Here is a 24,738-nt window from a genome sequence, read left to right on the forward strand (position 1 = left end):
CAAAGACACCCTGGCCCCGGGGACAGGGTGATCAGGAGATGCATCTGAAGATGCGATCCTCACTTGTCTAACAGGTCCCACTGAAAGTTCCTTGCATGGAACCTGCCGAAGGGAATTGCTTCGTAAGAAGCTACCACCTTTTCCAGGACTCGCGTGCAATGATGCACCGACACCTGTTTTGGTTTTTAGAAAGGTCTCTGACCCGAGATGACAACTCCTTGGCCTTCTCCTCCGGGAGAAACACCTTCTTCTGTTCTGTGTCCAGAAACATGCCCAATATCAGCAGACGCGTCGTAGGAACCAGCTGCGACTTTGGGATATTCAGAATCCAGCCGTGCTGTTGTAGCACTTCCTAAGACAGTGCTACTCCGATCAACGACTGCTCCTTGGACCTCGCCTTTATAAGGAGATCGTCCAAGTACGGGATAATTATAACTCCCTTCTTTCGAAGGAATATCATCATTTTGGCCACTACCTTGGAACACACCCTCGGTGCCGTGGACAGACCAAACGGCAACGTCTGGAATTGGTAATGGCAGTTCTGTACCACAAACTTGAGGTACTCCTGGTGAGGTGGGTAAATGGGGACATGTAGGTAAGCATCCATGATGTCCAGTGATACCATGTAATCCCCCTCTTCCAGGCTTGCAATAACCGCCCTGAACGATTCCATTTTGAACTCGAACTTCCTTATATAAGTGTTCAAGGATTTCAAATTTAGAATGGGTCTCACCGAACCGTCTGGTTTCGGTACCACAAACATTGTGGAATAGTAACCCCGTCCCTGTTGAAGGAGGGGAACTTTTATTATCACCTGCTGGAGGTACAGCTTGTGAATTGCCGCCAGTACTACCTCCCTGTCCTGGGGAGTAGTTAGCAAGGCTGATTTGAGGTAACGGCGAGGGGGAGACGCCTCGAATTCCAGCTTGTATCCCTGCGATACCACTTGTAGAACCCAGAGATCCACCTGTGAGCGAACCCACTGGTCGCTGAAGTTCCGGAGACGCGCCCCCACCGCACCTGTCTGTGGAGCCCCAGCGTCATGCGGTGGACTCAGTAGAAGCAGGGGAGGATTTTTGTTCCTGGGAACTGGCTGTCTGGTGCAGCTTTTCCCTCTCCCCCTGCCTCTGGGCAGAAAGGAAGCACCTTTGATCCGCTTGCCTTTCTGAGGCCGAAAGGACTGTACCTGATAGTACGGTGCTTTCTTAGGTTGTGAGGGAGCCTGAGGTAAAAATATCGATTTCCCAGCTGTTGCTGTGGATACAAGGTCCGAGAGACCATCCCCAAACAATTCCTCACCCTTATAAGGCAAAACCTCCATGTGCCTTTTAGAATCAGCATCACCTGTCCACTGCCGGGTCCATAATACCCTCCTGGCAGAAATGGACATTGCATTAATTCTAGATGCCAGCCGGCAAATATCCCTCTGTGCATCCCTCATATATAAGACTACGTCTTTAATATGCTCTATGGTTAGCAAAATAGTATCCCTGTCGAGGGTATCAATATTATCTGACAGGGTATCAGACCACGCTGCAGCAGCACTACACTGAAGCAATTGCAGGTCTTAGTATAGTACCTGAGTGTGTATATACAGACTTCAGGATAGCCTCCTGCTTTCTATCAGCAGGCTCCTTCAAGGCGGCCGTATCCTGAGACGGCAGTGCCACCTTTTTTGACAAACGTGTGAGCGCCTTATCCACCCTAGGAGATATCTCCCAACGTGACCTATCCTCTGGCGGGAAAGGGTACGCCATCAGTAATTTTTTTAGAAATTACCAGTTTCTTATCGGGGGAACCCCACGCTTCTTCACACACTTCATTCAACTCATCTGATGGGGGAAAAAACACTGGCTGCTTTTTCTCCCCAAACATAATACCCTTTTTTAGTGGTACCTGGGTTAATGTCAGAAATGTGTAACACATTTTTCATTGCCGTAATCATGCAACGGATGCCCCTTGTGGATTGTGTATATGTCTCATCCTCGTCGACACTGGAGTCAGACTCCGTGTCGACATCTGTATCTGCCATCTGAGGTAGCGGGCGTTTGTGAGCCCCTGATGGTCTTTGAGACGCCTGGGCAGGCACGGGCTGAGAAGCCGACTGTCCCACGGCTGTTACGTCATCCAGCCTTTTATGTAAGGAGCTGACACTGTCTGTTAATACCTTCCACATATCCATCCACTCTGGTGTCGACCCCGCAGGGGGTGACATCACATTTATCGGCACCTGCTCCGCCTCCACATAAGCCTCCTCATCAAACATGTCGACACAGCCGTACCGACACACCGCACACACACATGGAATGCTCTGGCTGAGGACAGGACCCCACAAAGTCCTTTGGGGAGACAGAGAGAGAGTATGCCAGCACACACCACAGCGCTATATAATTACTTACAATAATTTACACTATTACAGAAAGTGATTTTTCCCTATAGCTGCTTAACATGTATAGTTTTCGCCTAAATTTAGTGCCCCCCCTCTCTCTTTTTAACCCTTTGAGCCTGGAAACTGCAGGGGAGAGCCTGGGGAGCTGTCTTCCAGCGGAACTGTGAAGAGAAAATGGCGGACTTCTCCCGCTCTTTTATTAATATTATGGCAGGGGATTTTTACACATATATAGTTTATTAGACTATATTATGTGTTTTTTGCCATTTTTATGGTAATCTAATTGCAGCCCAGGGCAAATACTTTCTTTACTAAGAGCTCAGGAGAGCCCCTAGTGTGCAACCAGCTCGAGCCGGGCACAGATTCTAACTGAGGTCTGGAGGAGGGGCATAGAGGGAGGAGTTAGTGCACACCAGATTGTACCTAATCTTTCTTTTAGAGTGCCCAGTCTCCTGCGGAGCCCGTCTATTCCCCATGGTCCTTACGGAGTACCCAGCATCCACTAGGACGTCAGAGAAATAGCCTTTACTGTAAATTTTTAAGGTTTGGGAAAATAAAGAAAACAAGGTATGGTTCTTATGGAGCTGCACGCTGAACTAGCAAGACCTCTATTTTTGGGGTGGTATTCATGTGACCGCCGGTCAGCTGACCGACAGTCACATGACCTCCTCCACCAGCCCGACGGGTCACTATCCCAACGGTTGGCATGCCGACCAACAGGGACTATTTCCACTCGTGGCTGTCCACGACACCCATAGAGTGGGAATAGAACCCATGGCGACCGCAGGTCGCCACCGAGTCCGCAGCGTGGCGAGCACGCAAGGGGCTTGCTGCACTCGCCCCTCCCCGCCGGGATCCCGGCGTCGGTAAGCTGACCGGCGGTCAGCAGTACTACACCCCTATTTTTGCTCTTCATGGATTCGGTTAAATCAGGTATGGTTCCCAAAGAGGGAGCACAATATGCACTTGGGTCAGTTGGACTAAAGTACTAAGTGGTGTGCCACAAGGGTCTGTACTTGGACCATTTTTGATCAACATTTTCATCAACGACCTAACAGTAGGTCTAGAGTGCATGGTATCAATTTTCGCAGACGATGCCAAATTGTGTAAGGTTATAAATACAGAGGGGGATGCTGAGTCTCTTCAGAACGACTTAACTAAACTGGAAACATGGGCAGCAAAATGGAGAATGAGATTCAACACAGACAAGTGTAAGGTGATGCACTGTGGGACAAGACCAAAAATAACACCTACATACTAAATGGGGTAATATTAGGGGATTCTGTACTGGAAAAAGACTTAGGGGTTCACATAGGTAACAAATTAAGCAGCAGTACCCAAAGTAGGAGTGCAGCAAAGAAGGCTAATAAGATATTAGCATGCATAAAACGGGGAATTGATGCAAGGGACGAGAGTATTATACTCCCATTGGAATACGAGGAAAGGCTTGCAAGGCTAGGCATGTTTACATTGGAAAAGAGGAGAGTAAGAGGGGACATTATCAACATCTACAAATATATAAGGGGTCAATACACAGAGCTTGGGAGGGACCCGTTTTCTATAAGATCAGCACAGAGAACACGTGGTCACTCGCTTAGGTTAGAGGAGAGGAGTTTCCGCACATTGAGGCGAAAAGGTCTTTTCACAGTAAGGACAATACGTGTTTGGAATTCCCTGCCTGAGAGAGTAGTAATTGCAGACTCGGTCAACACCTTTAAGAATGGGTTAGATAAATTCCTATGGGATAAAGATATTCAGGGTTATGGTGCGTAGGCACGCATTATAGTTACTATAACTAGTCCTAACATAAAAATAACTATTCCTATAATAAGACTGCATAGGAGACCACAAATAGGTTGAACTCGATGGACAATTGTCTTTTTTCAACCTTCGTTACTATGTTACTATGTATGTTACTATATTCATAGTTCACTCAATATATTACAGAAAACAGTGCAACTCTCACCTGCCATGGGAGTACGTCAGCTTGTTGTTTTCCGATGGGATTTTGGCTAGGATCTGCTCCGTCACCTCCAGGAAATTTCCCCCACACCAGGCATGTTTTGCCAATATGGTGGTTCCTCTGGCAACGACGGAAAACAGGATAGCCATGACTCACCTGCCAAGAGTATAACGGGCATGTTAGAGGTCAGTCTGCAGTGGGTCACACACCTACTCAATGTCAATAACTTGCTGTGTTACTGGACGGATATGTAGTCACCTAACCATAGCAGTCACAGACCCTTGATGCAGATAGTAAACAGTCCTTGATATAGGTTACAGTGCACATACCATAGAGCCTAGCTTAAATAAATTCCTTTGCTTACTACATCTAATTTCCCCTCATCCAGGTCTCTAGTGACTGTTTTAGATTGTAATCTCATCAGTCATGTGTTTTTAAACCCAACACTTATTCTGCACTTACATTTTACATAACCTATTCATCAAGACTGTCAAATAACTAATTACATACAAAACTACATCCTAGCCACGCTAGTCTGCAACATTACTGTCCCAGGTATAGAAGACCACTTAGCACGTCTCCCTGTGGACTGTTTTTTCCTGGATAGTCACCTTTGTCGCCATATCTAACTCACTTCATAGACTCCTGCTGCACCCATACAAGTGTGACAAATTGGGATAGAGTACTAAAATACTTTTACTGCATTCATTTCACATAACTGTAATAACAATCATAAAAATAATAATAACAACAACAACACATTAATTGTGATTAACAATAGGTTTAATAACAATAGGAAGCGAAGGCTTGATAAAAGAATTGCTCAGGAACAGTAACGGAGTAGGGAATAAATGGTGACTAGGAGCGTCCGTATATTATACTCAGCCAAGATCACAGAATTAGGGGTATCCAACCATCTGCGGTAATTTACTGCGGATAATGTATTTGCCAGGGGCTATCCAATTATCCCTGATGCCAGCGCTTGTCAGGGGTTTGGTTTTGCCTGTCTGATCCAAATCCTGCCAAATCTGTGATAAGCGGGGTTTTATTCAGTGATCGCAGCTGTAAAAATACATAGGTCTGCAGCTTTTCCCTGTCAGGGCGTGATGATTTAATGGGAAAATGCGATGCAATACATATGCAATGTAGGGGATAATCTGCATGGTACTGTGATACAGTACGGGTAAAGTCCCCATCATGTCCTCACAAGACCCATGTGAATACATGCAGTCAGAGGAGCAGATAATAAGAATTTACTTACCGATAATTCTATTTCTCGTAGTCCGTAGTGGATGCTGGGAACTCCGTAAGGACCATGGGGAATAGCGGCTCCGCAGGAGACTGGGCACAAAAGTAAAGCTTTAGGACTACCTGGTGTGCACTGGCTCCTCCCCCTATGACCCTCCTCCAAGCCTCAGTTAGGATACTGTGCCCGGACGAGCGTACACAATAAGGAAGGATTTTGAATCCCGGGTAAGACTCATACCAGCCACACCAATCACACCGTACAACCTGTGATCTGAACCCAGTTAACAGCATGATAACAGAGGAGCCTCTGAAAAGATGGCTCACAACAATAATAACCCGATTTTTGTAACAATAACTATGTACAAGTATTGCAGACAATCCGCACTTGGGATGGGCGCTTAGCATCCACTACGGACTACGAGAAATAGAATTATCGTTAAGTAAATTCTTATTTTCTCCGACGTCCTAGTGGATGCTGGGAACTCCGTAAGGACCATGGGGATTATACCAAAGCTCCCAAACGGGCGGGAGAGTGCGGATGACTCTGCAGCACCGAATGAGAGAACTCCAGGTCCTTCTCAGCCAGGGTATCAAATTTGTAGAATTTAGCAAACGTGTTTGCCCCTGACCAAGTAGCTGCTCGGCAAAGTTGTAACGCCAAGACCCCTCGGGCAGCCGCCCAAGATGAGCCCACCTTCCTTGTGGAATGGGCTTTTACAAATTTTGGCTGTGGCAGGCCTGCCACAGAATGTGCAAGCTGAATTGTACTACAAATCCAACGAGCAATAGTCTGCTTAGAAGCAGGAGCACCCAGCTTGTTGGCTGCATACAGGATAAACAGCGAGTCAGATTTCCTGACTCCAGCCGTCCTGGAAACATATATTTTCAAGGCCCTGACTACGTCCAACAACTTGGAGTCCTCCAAGTCACTAGTAGCCGCAGGTACCACAATAGGTTGGTTCAGATGAAACTCTGAAACCACCTTAGGGAGAAAATGAGGACGAGTCCTCAATTCCGCCCTGTCTGAATGGAAGATCAGATAAGGGCTTTTACAGGATAAAGCCCGCCAATTCTGACACGTGCCTGGCCGAGGCCAGGGCCAACAACATGACCACTTTCCATGTGAGATATTTTAACTCCACAGATTCAAGTGGTTCAAACCAATGTGACTTTAGGAACCCCAAAACTACATTGAGATCCCAAGGTGCCACTGGAGGCACAAAAGGAGGCTGTACATGCAGTACCCCTTTTTACAGACGTCTGAACTTCAGGTAGTGAAGCTAGTTCTTTCTGGAAGAAAATTGACAGGGCCGAAATTTGAACCTTAATGGACCCCAATTTTAGGCCCATAGACACTCCTGTTTACAGGAAATGCAGGAATCGACCTAGTTGAAATTCCTCCATCGGGGCCTTACTGGCCTCGCACCACGCAACATATTTTCGCCAAATGCGGTGATAATGTTTTGCGGTTACATCCTTCCTGGCTTGACCAGGGTAGGGATGACTTCATCCGGAATGCCTTTTTCCTTCAGGATCCGGCGTTCAACCGCCCTGCCGTCAAACGCAGCCGCGGTAAGTCTTGGAATAGACAGGGTCCTTGCTGGAGCAGGTCCCTTCTTAGAGGTAGAGGCCACGGGTCCTCCGTGAGCATCTCTTGAAGTTCCGGGTACCAAGTCCTTCTTGGCCAATCCGGAGCCACGAGTATAGTTCTTACTCCCCTCCGTCTTATAATTCTCAGTACTTTTGGTATGAGAGGAAGAGGAGGGAACACATACACTGACTGGTACACCCACGGTGTTACCAGAGCGTCCACAGCTATTGCCTGAGGGTCCCTTGACCTGGCGCAATACCTGTCCAATTTTTTGTTTAGGCGGGACGCCATCATGTCCACCTTTGGTTTTTCCCAATGGTTTACAATCATGTGGAAGACTTCTGGGTGAAGTCCCCACTCTCCCGGGTGGAGGTCGTGCCTGCTGAGGAAGTCTGCTTCCCAGTTGTCCACTCCCGGAATGAACACTGCTGACAGTGCTATCACATGATTTTCCGCCCAGCGAAAAATCCTTGCAGCTTCTGCCATTGCCCTCCTGCTTCTTGTGCCGCCCTGTCTATTTACGTGGGCGACTGCCGTGATGTTGTCCGACTGGATCAGCACCGGCTGACCTTGAAGCAGAGGTCTTGCTTGGCTTAGGGCATTGTAAATGGCCCTTAGCTCCAAAATATTTATGTGAAGTGATGTCTCCAGGCTTGACCACAAGCCCTGGAAATTTCTTCCCTGTGTGACTGCTCCCCAGCCTCGCAGGCTGGCATCCGTGGTCACCAGGACCCAGTCCTGAATGCCGAATCTGCGGCCCTCTAGAAGATGAGCACTCTGCAACCACCACAGGAGAGACATCCTTGTCTTTGGTGACAGGGTTATCCGCTGATGCATCTGAAGATGCGATCCGGACTCTTGCGTGGAATCTGCCGAATGGAATTGCTTCGTAGGAAGCCACCATTTTTCCCAGGACCCTTGTGCACTGATGCACTGACACGTGGCCTGGTTTTAGGAGGTTTCTGACTAGTTCGGATAACTCCCTGGCTTTCTCCTCCGGGAGAAAACACCTTTTTCTGGACTGTGTCCAGGATCATCCCTAGGAATAGAAGGCGTGTCGTCGGGATCAGCTGCGATTTTGGAATATTGAGAATCCAACCGTGCTGCCGCAGCACTATCTGAGATAGTGCTACCCCGACTTCCAACTGTTCCCTGGATCTTGCCCTTATCAGGAGATCGTCCAAGTAAGGGATAACTAAAACTCCCTTCTTTCGAAGGAGTATCATCATTTCAGCCATTACCTTGGTAAAGACCCGGGGTGCCGTGGACAATCCAAACGGCAGCGTCTGAAACTGATAGTGACAGTTCTGTACCACAAACCTGAGGTACCCTTGGAGAAGGGTAAATTGGGACATGTAGGTAAGCATCTTTGATGTCCAGAGAGACCATATAGTCCCCTTCTTCCAGGTTTGCAATCACTGCTCTGAGTGACTCCATCTTGAATTTGAACCTTTGTATGTAAGTGTTCAAGGATTTTAGATTTAAAATTGGTCTCACCGAGCCGTCCGGCTTCGGTACCACAAATAGTGTGGAATAGTACCCCTTTCCCTGTTGCAGGAGGGGTACCTTGATTATCACCTGCTGGGAATACAGCCTGTGAATGGCTTGCAATACTGTCTCCCTGTCTGAGGGAGACGTCGGTAAAGCAGACTTTATGAAACGGCGAGGGGGAGACGTCTCGAATTTCTTGAGACGGTTCCCCACCGTGCCTGAGACCGTTTGTAAAGCCCCAGCGTCATGCTGAAGACTTTGCGGAGGCGGGAGAGGGCTTTTGTTCCTGGGAATTGGCTGTTTGCTGCAGCCTTTTTCCTCTCCCTCTGCCACGGGGCAGAAATGAGGCGCCTTTTGCCCGCTTGCCCTTATGGGGCCGAAAGGACTGCGCCTGATAATACGGCGTCTTCTTAGGTTGAGAAGCTACCTGGGGTAAAAATGTGGATTTTCTAGCCGTTGCCGTGGCCACCAGGTCTGTTAGACCTACCCCAATTAACTCCTCCCTTTTATAAGGCGATACTTCCATATGCCTTTTGGAATCAGCATCACCTGACCACTGTCTTGTCCATAACCCTCTTCTGGCAGAAATGGACAGCGCACTTACTCTTGATGCCAGTTGGCAAATATCCCTCTGTGCATCACGCATATATAGAAATGCATCTTTTAAATGCTCTATAGTTAGTAATATACTGTCCCTATCTAGGGTATCAATATTGTCAGTCAGGGAATCCGACCAAGCCACCCCAGCACTGCACATCCAGGCTGAGGCGATTGCTGGTCGCAGTATCACACCCGTGTGAGTGTATATACATTTTAGGATATTTTACTGCTTTCTGTCAGCAGGTTCTTTAAGGGCGGTCGTATCCGGGGACGGTAGTGCCACCTGTTTAGACAAGCGTGTGAGCGCTTTATTCACCCTAAGGGGTGTTTCCCAACGTGCCCTATCCTCTAGCGGGAAGGGGTATGATGCTAATAACTTTTTAGGAATTAACAGTTTTTATCGGGGGAAACCCACGCATCATCACACACTTCATTTAATTCTTCAGATGCAGGAAAAACTACAGGCAGTTTTTTCTCACCCAACATAATACCCTTTTTAGTGGTACTGGTATTATCAGAAATGTGTAAAAACATTTTCCATAGCCTCAATCATGTAACGTGTGGCCCTACTGGAAGTCACATTCGTCTCTTAATCGTCGACACTGGAGTCAGTATCCGTGTCGGCGTCTGTATCTGCCATCTGCGGTAACGGGCGTTTTAGAGCCCCAGATGGCTTTTGAGACACCTGGACAGGCACAGGCTGAGTCGCCGGCTGTCTCATGTCATCAATCTTTTGTAAAGAGCTGACACTGTCACATAATTCCTTCCATAAGCTCATCCACTCAGGTGTCGACTCCCTAGGGGGTGACATCTCTGTTACAGGCAATTGCTCCGCCTCCACCTCATTTTCCTCCTCATACATGTCGACACAACGTAGCGATACACAGCACACACACAGGGAATGCTCTGATAGAGGACAGGACCCCACTAGCCCTTTGGGGAGACAGAGGGAGAGTATGCCAGCACACACCAGAGCGCTATATATATATATATATATATATATACACACACACACACAGGGATAACCTTATATAAGTGTTTTTCCCCTTATAGCTGCTGTATTGTTATACTGCGCCTAATTAGTGCCCCCCTCTCTTTTTTAACCCCTTTCTGTAGTGTAGTAACTGCAGGGGAGAGCTAGGGAGCTTCCCTCCAACGGAGCTGAGAGAGAAAATGGCGCCAGTGTGCTGAGGAGATAGGCTCCGCCCCCTTCTCGGCGGCCTTTTCTCCCGTTTTTTTTGTGGAATCTGGCAGGGGTTAAAATTCATCCATATAGCCCTGGGGGCTATATGTGATGTATTTTCGCCAGCCAAGGTGTTTTTATTGCTGCTCAGGGCGCCCCCCCCTAGCGCCCTGCACCCTCAGTGACCGAAGTGTGAAGTGTGCTGAGGAGCAATGGCGCACAGCTGCAGTGCTGTGCGCTACCTTGGTGAAGACATGATGTCTTCTGCCGCCGATTTTTCCGGACCTCTTCTTGCTTCTGGCTCTGTAAGGGGGCCGGCGGCGTGGCTCTGGGACCGAGCTTCGAGGCTGGGCCTGTGTTCGGTCCCTCTGGAGCTAATGGTGTCCAGTAGCCTAAGAAGCCCAATTCACTCTGCACGCAGGTGAGTTCGCTTCTTCTCCCCTTAGTCCCTCGATGCAGTGAGCCTGTTGCCAGCAGGTCTCACTGAAAATAAAAAACCTAAAACTAAACTTTCACTAAGAAGCTCAGGAGAGCCCCTAGTGTGCACCCTTCTCGGCCGGGCACAAAAATCTAACTGAGGCTTGGAGGAGGGTCAAAGGGGGAGGAGCCAGTGCACACCAGGTAGTCCTAAAGCTTTACTTTTGTGCCCAGTCTCCTGCGGAGCCGCTATTCCCCATGGTCCTTACGGAGTTCCCAGCATCCACTAGGACGTCAGAGAAAATGTGGTAGTAACAAGCACAATGCTGGCCGATCACCAGTCTCCTCAGTGACGGCTTCATTTACCGTGTCTGAACCAAATGTTCCCATCTATTGCCTGAGGGGTTTAACCAGTTCTGCAGAAAAAAGCTGAGCTGCCAAAGATGCCACAATTTCCCATTCTTACACCCAATAATGTGGACAACTCAGTGTTGCATATTGTCCAACATTACCACAATGGGTGTGAATCATAAAGGTCTACAGTCAATAGGTCTACATGCATTAGGTTGACAGGGTCAAAAGGCAACATGGAAATGGTTGACAATTTTTGTGTGTGCTTTTGGGTGTTTTCTCACTTTTCTGACAAAAAAAAAAATCCCCATTAGTGTACAGCGTCGATCGCCATGCTCCGCTACTGCTGCGCTTGGCACAGGTTACTATTCCCAATCGTTGTCCTCATGGATGGCAGAGTACAAAAAAGTTCAAATAAATAAAAATTGTGTCAACCATTGTCTTGCCGACCTTTTGACCCTGTCGACCTAATGCATGTCAACCATTAGTGGTCGACCTATTGACTGTAGACCAGGCCTGGCCAACCTGTGGCTCTCCAGCTGTTGTGAAACTACACATCCCAGCATGCCTTGCCACTGTTTTAGCATTCCCTAATAGCAAAGTCTGTGGCAAAGCATGCTGGGACTTGTAGTTTCACAACAGCTGGAGAGCCACAGGTTGGCCAGGCCTGCTGTAGACCTTTTTAGTGTAGATCTATAGACTGGATACCACCAAAACGACTGAATGAATCTGCCTGTCTGCACAGCACCTATCAAAATCACTGTGCACTTATTGACTACATCACCTCAACTTTTATTTATTCTCTGGAGAAAATAGGTATTGGATGTATGCCCAATTCACTTAGCCAAATTCTATATTTTTGTGTTCTCTCTCTCTATATCTATATATTTATATCTATCTATCTATATATAATGGCCGGCACTCCCTCCTTAAATTTCTCAGTGCCCCGGTGCCTCCCAAGTAGATCTCTCAACCAAATGCACAGCGCAGAAATGGTGGCACTCACGGGTCTTACAGTCAAAGGTAAAACGGACACAGTTGTCTCAAGTTTGGATCAACGTTTCGTTAAGTTAATAACGTCATCAGGTATCCGGTAACGTTATTAAATTAACGAAACGTTGATCCAAACTTGAGACCACTGTGTCCGTTTTACCTTTGACTGTAAGACCCGTGAGTGCCACCATTTCTGCGCTGTGTGTATATATATATATATATATATATATATATATATATATATATATTATACACACACAGTACATAATTTCCTTTAAAAGCAGGAAACTAAATATTACAGGGGGTATTTCTATAATAAGAACCCTCTGAGCTAGAGGGACAGGGAAGAGGGATTTGTAACACCAAGTACTGTAGGAGTCTGTGATGAAATGAATTGCATTGTGTTTTCCGCTCTTCTTTCAAGGTGAAAGGAAAGAAAATGTCTGTTGCATAAGAGATACAGCACGCTGGGTCTATGTATGCAATGGCTGTACTAAAATATGCTAATGATGCAGGAGGCGTCTGGGGTATATAGGGGCCTCCCGCCGCCTTCTGTGATCTGCTGCTGCGCCTGAAGATCGGATCACTCTGCACACCCATCGGTCATCTGGATAATCCATCGGTTGACTCAGGATGACCAACATATTCATGCAACGGGGCCTGTGATGCTGCGTCCGAAGACACAGCCACTGTCCTCGGTATGATGCCATTTTCTGGAATGCTGGCCATCAACACCCCGAAACGGCCACCGCCTGTCAGTCAGGCTGTGGCTTAGGGGGCAGTGCACGTGATCTCTTAGCACATGCACAAATCTCAAAACATTGCAGATGTATGCAACCATCGGGTTTACTGAATCTGGCCTTATGTTAGCGTTGAAATAAATACGGCAGATCTCTACAGGGATCAATAACAGATTTATTTAGCGTGATCTGTCAGCAATTTATCCTAGCAATTGGAATAGGGTACTATGATTAATTTTTCTGTATAATAATAATACTCCTCTCACTGTGAGTACCATCATTTTTATGCTGCTAAAGGTATTTATCTTCCGTCTGTCCTTGTACAGCAATTGTGAACCCACCCATGGTTTAATAACCATACAACCCTTATGTTAGCTAAAACAATTGAAATAGCTTTTAGACATTTCAGTGGCATTACAATATAACGCATGTTAAATAATAACAGTTAAACGTTGCCCTTACGGTAAAGATATAATGTACTTGCTTAGTAGTAAAGTTAAAAGTGGGGCAATACTTGTGTATTGTGTCATGTCCTGACACTTCTTTTGTAATTTGCCAACTTTATCCTCCTTTCTTGTTAGAGAGACTTTGTTACCTCATCCACCAATTATGTAACATACACTACCCAGAGTATTTAAAGTGAAAGTAACCTTTGGACATTTTTTTTTTTTTTTAATCTCCTGGAGACATACCAGCTTTTCCCATGATGCCTCATTCTACAGAATGTTCTATGGTCTGTACAACTGTGCAAACTCAATCTTTCTCACCCCCAAAAAGTTACATTTCCTGTAAATACAATACATTACATTACAATAGCCTTGGCCGAGTTCATTAAAGTTTAAAAACATTTTTATCAACAGTTAAGCTGGGTACACACTAGACAATACGCTCTATGAGCGATATCTGTGAATGATTTCCCTTGAACTTCCCGGAGTTCCAGACAAAAGATATTGAGCATACGCATTGAGCAATTTTTACAAAAGCTCAACGATATACAGCTGAGTCATCCGATGCTAGGGGATTTTCAGTTACTGGGTAGGAATTTCACAGGGGTCGTTCATCGTTTGTAGCGTACACACTGGACGATATGCACCTTACAGAAGACAGAGAACCTTGCTAGCAACCCGAAGGAGCGCGCACCGTTCACTACATAGTGCATACACACGGGGTGATATTACAAGCAATATCGCTCAGAAGGGGGAAAATTTGTGATATCGCTCAAAATATTGCGTAGTGTGTACCCAGCATTAAATAAAGAGCTTTTTAACCTTCAGATAACTTTATTGCAATGGTTTGAAAAGTCGTTCTCAAACTCAGTCCTCAAGGCACCGGCTGAGCACAGATGGTTAAATCAAACTGACTGAGGTACTAACATAAGTCAGCTGTGTCCAAACATGGATATACTTAAAACCCGGACCGTTAAGGCCCGTATTCACGGGCCGATGTGGGAGAGATGTGTGCTGAGCGAACCGCTCAGCACACATCTCTCCCACCGTTTAGCACAGCACGATGTGTGCTGAGCGTGCGGGGAGAGACGGGGGGGGGGGGGGCGCTCATTTCACCCAGCAGGTGAAATGTGCGACCTGCTAGATTGGCCTGCATGGCAGGCCAATCTAGCACCAGCAATAGCGATGCGCGGAGCTGCGCATCGCTATCGCTGTAGGGGGTACACACGGAGCGATCATGCTTAAAACAGGATTTTAATACCTACCGGTAAATCCTTTTCTCCTAGTCCGTAGAGGATGCTGGGGTCCACTTCAGTACCATGGGGTATAGACGGTTCGGCAAGAGCCATGGGCACTTTAAGACTTTTTCAGAGTGTGAACTGGCTCCTCCCTCTATGCCCCTCCTCCAGACCTCAGTATAGGAACTGTGCCCAGGGAGACGGACATTTCGAGAAAAGGATTTACGTTTAAGTTAATGGTGAGATTCATACCAGCTCACACCTCAACCATGCCATACACATGGCATTCAACAAAACACATGCCAACAGGCATGAACATTACAGCAACCGTGCTGAAAACATTTTGAACAAATTAACAACTGCAGGTAAAGTACGCACTGGGCTTGGTGCCCAGCATTCTCTACGGACTAGGAGAAAAGGATTTACAGGTAGGTATTAAAATCCTGTTTTCTCATACGTCCTAGAGGATGCTGGGGTCCACTTCAGTACCATGGGGTCATACCAAAGCTCCAGTACGGGCGGGAGAGTGCGGATGACCCTGCAGCACCGATTGGCCGATGGGGACCTACAGTTTGGTCAAGGTGTCAAACTTGTAAAACTTAGCAAACGTGTTTGCCCCTGACCAAGTAGCTGCTCGGCAAAGTTGCAATGCCGAGACGCCCCAGTAGGAGCCCACCTTTCTAGTAGAATGGGCAGTCACCAAATTCGGTATCGGCAATCCTGCCGTAGAATGAGCGTGCTGAATCGTACCTCTGATCCAGCGCGCAATAGTCTGCTTAGAAGCAGGACACCCAATCTTGTTGGAGCGTACAGGACAAACAGAGCCTCTGTTTTCCTTATCCGACCCGTTCTTGCTACATAGATTTTCAAAGCCCTGACCACATCTAGGGACTTTGAAGCAGCGACGGTGTCAGTAGCCACTGGCACCACAATAGGTTGGTTTATATGGAAAGAAGAAACCACCTTTGGAAGAAATTGTTGACGAGTTTGTAACTCCGCCCTATATTCATGGAAAACCAAGTAAGGGCTGTTGTGAGACAAGGCCCCCAACTCAGACATCCTTCTTGCGGATGCCAAGGCCAACAGCATGATCATTTTCCATGTGAGAAATTTCAACTCTATCTCCTGGAGAGGTTCAAACCAATCCGATTGAAGGAATCGTATCACCACGTTAAGATTCCATGGTGCCACAGGAGGCACAAATGGAGGTTGGATGTGTAGCACCCCTTTCACGAATGTCTGAACTTCTGGAAGGGAGACCAATTGTTTCTGAAAGAAAACGGATAAAGCCGAAATCTGGACCTTGATTGAACCCAATCTTAGGCCCGCATCCACACCCGCCTGGAGAAAATGGAGAAAACGTCTTAACTGAAACTCTTCCGTTGGAGCCTTCTTGGTTTCACACCAAGACACACATTTTCTCCAAATACGGTGGAAATTTGTAGACGTTACTCCTTTCCTGGCTTGAATAAGAGTGGGAATGACTTCTTTGGGAATACCCTTTCGGGTTAGGATCCGGCGCTCAACAGCCATGCAGTCAAACGTATCTGCGGTAAGTCTTGATACACGCACGGCCCCTGCTGCAGCAGGTCCTCGTGGAGAGGAAGAGGCAGAGGATCTTCTATGATCAACTCTTGAAGATCTGGATACCAAGCCCTCCTTGGCCAGTCTGGGACAATGAGGATCGCTCGAACTCCTGTTCTCCTTATGATTTTGAGAACTTTTGGTATCAGTGGAAGTGGAGGGAAGACATATACCGAGTGAAACACCCACTGGGTCACTAGTGCATCCACTGCTATTGCTTGAGGGTCTCTCAACCTGGAACAATATCTCTGAAGCTTCTTGTTGCGACGAGACACCATCATGTCTATTTGAGGAATTCCCCAAACACCCATCAACTCTGCAAAGACTTCTTGGTGGAGGCCCAGATTCTCCTGCTGAGGAAGTCTGCTTCCCAGTTGTCCACTCCCGGAATGAAATTGCCAACAGAGCTCTTGTATGTCTTTCTGCCCAGAGGAGGATCTTTGACACCTCTGCCAATGCCGCTCTGCTTTTCGTTCCGCCCTGACGGTTTATGTACGAGACTGCTGGTGAATTGCCCGACTGGATCTGTACGGGTTGATCTTGAAGAAGATGCACCGCTTGTAGAAGGCCGTTGTAAATGGCTCTCAACTCCAGAACGTTTATGTGAAGACAAGTTTCTTGACTTGACCATCTTCCTTGGAAGCTCTCCCCCTGTGTGACTGCTCCCCAGCCTCAGAGACCTGCATCCGTGGTTACCAGGGTCCAGTCTTGAATCCCGAACCTGTGTCTCTCTAGGAGGTGAAAACTGTGTAGCCACCACAGGAGCGAAATTCTGGCTTTGGATGACAGGATTATCCTCTGACGCATGTGTAAATAGGATCCGGACCACTTGTCCAATAGGTCCCACTGGAACTCTCTGGCATGGAATCGGCCAAACTGTATGGCCTCGTAGGCCGCTACCATCTTTCCCAACAACCGAATGCATTGATTAATCGACACTCTTGTTGGTTTCAGAATTTGTTTGACCATTCTCTGGATTTTCTGAGCCTTTTCTACTGGAAGAAATACCCTCTGTACTTCTGTGTCCAGTATCATCCCCAGAAAAGACAATCTTGTCGTCGGTTCCAACTGTGATTTTGGAAAATTTATGATCCAACCATGTTGTTGAAGTACTGTCAGGGAGAGTGCAATGTTCTGCACCAACCTTTCCCTGGACCTCACTTTTATCAGGAGATCGTCCAGGTAAGGAATTATATTAACTCCTTTCTGTTGAAGGAGGACCATCATCTCCGCCATCACCTTGGTGAACACCCTCGGTGCCGTAGAGAGTCCAAACGGCAACGTCTGAAATTGGTAATGACAATCCTGTATCGCGAATCTCAGATAAGCTTGATGTAGAGGATAAATGGGAACATGTAAGTAGGCATCTTTTTATGTCCACTGACACCATGAAGTCCCCTTCCTCCAGACTGGAAATCACTGCCCTCAGAGATTCCATCTTGAACTTGAACCTTTACAGGTAGAGATTCAGAGTTTTCAGGTTTAGAATCGGTCTGACCGAGCCGTCCGGCTTCGGAACTACGAATAGGCTTGAATAAAACCCTTCTCCTTGTTGCGACAAGGGAACCAGGACAATCACTTGATCCTGACACAATTTTTGTGCTGCTGCCTCTATCACTTCCCTGTCTGGGATAGAAGCTGGTAAGGCCGATTTGAAAAATCGGCATGGGGGAATGTCTTGAAACTCTAGTTTGTACCCGTGGGACACTATTTGTAAAACCCACGGGTCCAGGCCAGATTGAACCCAGAACTGACTGAAGAGTTTCAGACGTGCTCCCACCTGAGCGGACTCCCGCAAGGGAGCACCAGCGTAATGCTAAAGATTTGGCAGAAGCAGAAGTTGATTTCTGCTCCTGTGATCCTGTAGATGCTGCAGACTTTTTTCCTTTTCCATTTCCTTTACCCGCAAAGAAAGGGGAACCTTTACCCTTTTTGTATGTATTGGGCCGAAAGGACTGCATCTGAGAGTGATGTGTCTTTTTGCCAGGGCAGGAGCATTAGGCAAGAATGTCGACTTACCAGCGGTAGCGCAGAAACTAAAGGATCCAGCCCATCTCCAAACAAGGCCTCACCTTTATACAGGAGAGCCTCCATATTCCTTTTGGAATCTGCGTCAGCATTCCATTGGCGAATCCACAACGCCCTCCGTGCTGAGACTGCCATCGTAGCGGCTTTTGATCCCAAGAGACCAATATCTTTCATGGCTTCTAGCATATAAGCAGCAGCGTCTTTGATATGACCTAAAGTTAGGAGTACAGGTTGAGTATCCCTTATCCAAAATGCTTGGGACCAGAGGTATTTTGGATATCGGATTTTTCCGTATTTTGGAATAATTGCATACCATAATGAGATATCATGGCGATGGGACCTAAATCTAAGCACAGAATGCATTTATGTTTTGTATGCACCTTATACACACAGCCTGAAGGTAATTTTAGCCAATATTTTTTATAACTTTGTGCATTAAACAAAGTGTGTCTACATTCACACAATTCATTTATGTTTCATATACACCTTATATACACAGTCTGAAGGTCATTTAATACAATATTTTTAATAACTGTGTGTATTAAACAAAGTTTGTGTACATTGAGCCATCAGAAAACAAAAGTTTCACTATCTCACTCTCGCTCAAAAAAGTCCGTATTTCGGAATATTCCGTATTTCGGATATTTGGATATGGGATACTCAACCTGTATCTCGTCTCCATCTATTGTGTCAATTTCTGATGACAAGTTTTCTGACCACTGTTCAATAGCATTACTCACCCACGCACAGGCAATGGTAGGCCTGAGTAATGTCCCATTGGCCACATAAATAGATTTCAACGTATTCTCTAACTTGCGGTCAGCTGGCTCTTTTAGTGAAGCCGTCCCAGGTGCAGGGAGAATCACCTTTTTTGTTAACCGTGACAGGGCACTGTCTAAAACAGGTGGTGACTCCCACCTTTTCCTGTTCTCTGCAGGGAAAGGGTACGCTACCTTAATTCTTTTAGGAATCTGAAACTTCTTTTCAGGGTTTGCCCAGACTCCCTCAAATAAACTGTTCAGTTCATGAGATGGAGGAAAAGTTACGTTAAGTTTCTTTTCTTTATAAAAGTAAGCTTTCTCCTCTGGTAAAAGTTGGGACTCCGTAACTTCTAAGACCTCCTTTATAGCCACAATCATGTATTGAATGTTTTTTGCTAATTTTGGATCTATTCCCCTGGAATCACTAGTGTCGACATAGGAATCAGAGTCCGTGTCGGTATCAGTATGTACTATTTGTGCAAATGACCTTTTATGTGACCCAGAGGGATCCCCTGTGGATGAAAAAACAGAACCACTAAAAATCACATCTTCCACTGATTTTCTCCAGGTTTCTGCATGAGACTCAGACTTATCCAATCTCTTACTGATATAAAATGGAAAATTCAACCACACCGGCGCTATATATAGCTGCCCCAGATAATTTACCACCCCAAGATGTCACCAAACATCTAAGAAATACACAATATACAATACAAATGGGGGATATACAACCTTGGGCGCTTCAAATAATAAAAATAAAGTTCTTATGTGTAAGATACATTCCTTTCCACTAGATGCTTTCGTATTTCCGTCTTGATCCACTCTGTACTTGATTTCCACTCAAAGTGATGAGGTATATGGAGGAAGTTTTTTAAAAAAAAAGAAAAGAAAAAATATAGTGTAATACAGTTTCATACACAGTTTTATATAAACGTGATTCCTACGTAAAAAATGCTTTGTGTTCAATTTTAACAGATTTTATGCATCATACATAAAAAGACTATTAGCCGTGGTTAATATGTACAGAAAACAAAAGATTTTAGATTCCGTGCGCACTAGACTGAAGTGCAGCTACACAATACACATATGTGTGAATCCACTACACACAAAGAATGAATACAAGATACAGAAAAAAGTGCATTCACAGTAGCGCTCTCCAACCACCAATGGGGAAATTTCAACACCAGGAGTGAAGCAAGTATTAAGGAAAACTGATTCACCCTGGAAGAAATGGAGGGATTCTTCACCCTCCCTTCGCTTAGGTCTGTGTCAATGGCAGCAATCTCTCCTCTCTCTTGATCACAGACCTACTAAGGAACAACTCCAGAACCTCAGACAAGAACGTAATGGGTCAGGATGTGTCTACTTCTCACCACGCATCCTAGATCACTTAAAAGAAAGGTACATAGTGTAGCAGTCCTTAAAAACAAAAGTGGTTTTATTCCACAGACCGCACTTACAAAATCAAAGATAAAAACAGGCACATAAAATCAACTCCTATGGACATATCACCAAGATGACATCCTCCCTCCTCCAGGAACTCCTGTAACACCAGCTGGACACGGTGTGTATGGAAGCCCGGTTCCGGATCCACAGCTTCCACGAAAAGACAGGAAGAATCCTTCAGAGTAGATGGTGAACAAGTCCACGGGTTGTAAGGCACAAGACAAAGCTCAACGCGTATCGGACACACAGTCCTTCATCAGGAGCATGCATTCGCTTGTTGCCATACCATATTTATTCCCTATACACAGCTGGAGATGATTACCGCTAACCGGCAGTTTCCAGTTTCTTCATTTCCGTTTTGGTCACCTGACCAGAAACGGAAACTACGTTTGCGGTTCACATGCGTTCCACGTGGCATTTCCCACCGCAGCTGCGTTCCACTCCACATCTTTATGCGGTTCACGGACTTCCGGACTTAGAAACAGTCTCTCTGTTACAATCCTTTAGTGAACAGTCCAAAATGTCCAGTAAATACCACAAGCCCCATTTGGAGCAAAGTCATGAAGGAGAAAAAGAGAAAAAAAATGTATTTACCAGATAACTTAAAACATTAACAATACAGCCAATTTAAAATAAATTAAAAAAGTGTATCTTTAAGGAAGAGGAAGAGTATATAACAACATATTGGGGAGAGAAAAATGGCAGAGGAGGAGGGAAATTATTCCAAAAAACATTTTAATTCGAAGTCACCGTTTAGACCCCTGGGTACCAGGGTGCCCAAACGGTGAATCCACTGCATCTCCGCCCTCGCCAGTCTCCTCTCTAGGTCTCTTGTCCTCCATTTAGGTATAACTGTCTGGATGCCACAGAAAGACTTTAAAAAACATTCCTTTGACTCATGAACTTTTTTGAAGTGGGCTGAAACAGTGTGGGTTTCTAGACCCTTTCGTATGTTGTAGACATGTTCAGCCCACCTCACCTTCACACATCTCCCTGTCCTTCCAACATAAGATAGACCACACGTACACTCTAGGATGTATACCACATTTTTAGTGTGGCATGTGATGAATTCCCTGATAGGAAAGGATTTCCCATTTACCATAAATTCTGTGGTTTTTCTCGTTGGTGATTTTACGGTCTTACACATAAGGCAGTCACCACAGCGGTGAAAGCCCTTGGTCCTTATGCTTTGTCTTAGATCTGTTTCTAGACTACTCCTTACTAGCTGGTTCTTTAGAGAGGGGGCTCTTCTATACACAAAAGAGGGGCCTTCTGGTAGTAAGGAGCCTAAGACTGGATCCTGTTTGAGTATGTTCCAGTTCTCACGAAAGACCCGTTCTATACCTTTGAAAGACTGGTTATATTGGCTAATAAAAGCCCACTTATATTTCTCATCTTTGGGACTCACATTTATTTTGGTTTTTAGTAAGGTTTCTCTCTCTACTTTAGAAATCCGTTGGAGGGGAAGATTTTTAACCTCTCTGACAGACCACTCGATGTACATGAAATAGGGGTTTTACAAAAGGGATTGAAATTTGCGCCCTCAAATAAACCCAATTCTTTTGATATCTTCCTTGACGTACAAAAATTTGTGCGTAAATTAACCATCAAACGGTTCTTTGAAATAAAAGAGGAAAAAAACAAGGAACCTATTCAAGAGGAAGTAGTCACGGAAATTTCCTCCTTTAGACCCCCTTCCACGTTCTATCCAATCCAGGCCAGAGGAAATTGCCTTGAGGTCTTTAATAAAGTGGTCTGTGATGGAATTGAAAAAGTTGTTGAAAAAAGTGCCAAAAGTAAGAATATAAGGCCTAATTTAACTAAAAAGGAATTTGAGGCGATTCAAAACCTGAAAAACGATAAGGACCTCATTATCAAGCCAGCAGACAAGGGTGGGGGGGTGGTCCTGATGAAGAGGGAGGCATACATGCAGGAGATTTATAGACAACTAAATGATGGTAAAACCTACTTAAAACTCAAATCTGATCCCACAAGTAGAATATCAAAAGCACTGGTGGATTTGAGTACCAAGGCGTTAGGAGATAATGTTATTACCAAAAAAGAATTTGAGTTTCTAAACATAACTACACCTTCTATCCCCACACTGTATGTCCTCCCTAAGATACATAAGGACCCCCTCCACCCACCTGGACGACCTATTGTATCAGGGTGTAACAGTCTTACTAGTAATCTGTCTGCTATGGTGGATTATCATTTACAACCCCTGGTGCAAAAAACAAAAGCATATTTGAAGGACACAGGTGACACCTTGAAAAGGATTGGTTCATATAATTGGGAGGAGGGGGACATTTTATGTACAGCTGACGTATGTACTCTGTACACTATTATAGACCTTGAGAAAGGACTTTTAGCAGTTTCTTATTTTTTAGAGTTGAGTTCTCTCAGTGGAAAAATAAAAAACTTTATTTTGGATAGCATCAAGTTTATCCTATTAAACAATTATTTTTATTTTGATGGGACTTTCTACTTGCAGCGGGTCGGCACTGCCATGGGCACTAGGTTCGCCCCCAGTTACGCAAACTTGTTTATGGCGTACTGGGAGGACCATCGGATTTGGCGTGGCGATGGACTGGTGGCGGGCCTAGTGTCCTGGCAGCGCTATATAGACGACGTCCTGTTCGTCTGGCGAGGGGATGATGATTCTTTAAATGCCTTCTGTGAAGATCTAAATCTAAATGACATGTCTATCCAACTGGTTTTTACAAGTGATAGGAAAGAAGTGTCTTTTCTGGATCTGTGCATCTATGTCTCCAATGGGAGAGTCCATACCAGGACATATAGGAAGATGACAGATTCAAATAGTTTCATAGATCGTACGAGCCAGCACCATGCAAATTGGCTGGATGGTATTCCATTCAGCCAATTTGCAAGGATAAAAAGGAATTGCACTGATGTACAAGAGTGTGAACAACAGCTTGATGAAGTAGCAAGTAGATTTTTGAAAAAAGGCTACTCTTCAAACGCATTAGCTCAAGCTAGAAGTAAGATTTCTAAAGTAGAGAGAGAAACCTTACTAAAAACCAAAATAAATGTGAGTCCCAAAGATGAGAAATATAAGTGGGCTTTTATTAGCCAATATAACCAGTCTTTCAAAGGTATAGAACGGGTCTTTCGTGAGAACTGGAACATACTCAAACAGGATCCAGTCTTAGGCTCCTTACTACCAGAAGGCCCCTCTTTTGTGTATAGAAGAGCCCCCTCTCTAAAGAACCAGCTAGTAAGGAGTAGTCTAGAAACAGATCTAAGACAAAGCATAAGGACCAAGGGCTTTCACCGCTGTGGTGACTGCCTTATGTGTAAGACCGTAAAATCACCAACGAGAAAAACCACAGAATTTATGGTAAATGGGAAATCCTTTCCTATCAGGGAATTCATCACATGCCACACTAAAAATGTGGTATACATCCTAGAGTGTACGTGTGGTCTATCTTATGTTGGAAGGACAGGGAGATGTGTGAAGGTGAGGTGGGCTGAACATGTCTACAACATACGAAAGGGTCTAGAAACCCACACTGTTTCAGCCCACTTCAAAAAAGTTCATGAGTCAAAGGAATGTTTTTTAAAGTCTTTCTGTGGCATCCAGACAGTTATACCTAAATGGAGGACAAGAGACCTAGAGAGGAGACTGGCGAGGGCGGAGATGCAGTGGATTCACCGTTTGGGCACCCTGGTACCCAGGGGTCTAAACGGTGACTTCGAATTAAAATGTTTTTTGGAATAATTTCCCTCCTCCTCTGCCATTTTTCTCTCCCCAATATGTTGTTATATACTCTTCCTCTTCCTTAAAGATACACTTTTTTAATTTATTTTAAATTGGCTGTATTGTTAATGTTTTAAGTTATCTGGTAAATACATTTTTTTTCTCTTTTTCTCCTTCATGACTTTGCTCCAAATGGGGCTTGTGGTATTTACTGGACATTTTGGACTGTTCACTAAAGGATTGTAACAGAGAGACTGTTTCTAAGTCCGGAAGTCCGTGAACCGCATAAAGATGTGGAGTGGAACGCAGCTGCGGTGGGAAATGCCACGTGGAACGCATGTGAACCGCAAACGTAGTTTCCGTTTCTGGTCAGGTGACCAAAACGGAAATGAAGAAACTGGAAACTGCCGGTTAGCGGTAATCATCTCCAGCTGTGTATAGGGAATAAATATGGTATGGCAACAAGCGAATGCATGCTCCTGATGAAGGACTGTGTGTCCGATACGCGTTGAGCTTTGTCTTGTGCCTTACAACCCGTGGACTTGTTC

General features: G+C 45.5%; 1 protein-coding gene across 1 annotated transcript in view; it reads right to left on the reverse strand.

The window, feature by feature from the left end:
* The window catches only part of VAMP7 (vesicle associated membrane protein 7), a 73,212-nt gene that overhangs the window by 26,219 nt on the left and 22,255 nt on the right, over window positions 1-24,738 (reverse strand). Inside the window, exon 2 of the mRNA XM_063937565.1 lies at window positions 4,356-4,508. Coding sequence (XP_063793635.1) covers window positions 4,356-4,501 — 146 coding nt within the window. The 5' untranslated portion in view covers window positions 4,502-4,508. The remainder of the gene's footprint in view (window positions 1-4,355; window positions 4,509-24,738) is intronic.

The sequence above is a fragment of the Pseudophryne corroboree genome, chromosome 8 (genome assembly GCF_028390025.1).
Source record: "Pseudophryne corroboree isolate aPseCor3 chromosome 8, aPseCor3.hap2, whole genome shotgun sequence".
Taxonomy (NCBI): Eukaryota; Metazoa; Chordata; class Amphibia; order Anura; family Myobatrachidae; genus Pseudophryne; species Pseudophryne corroboree.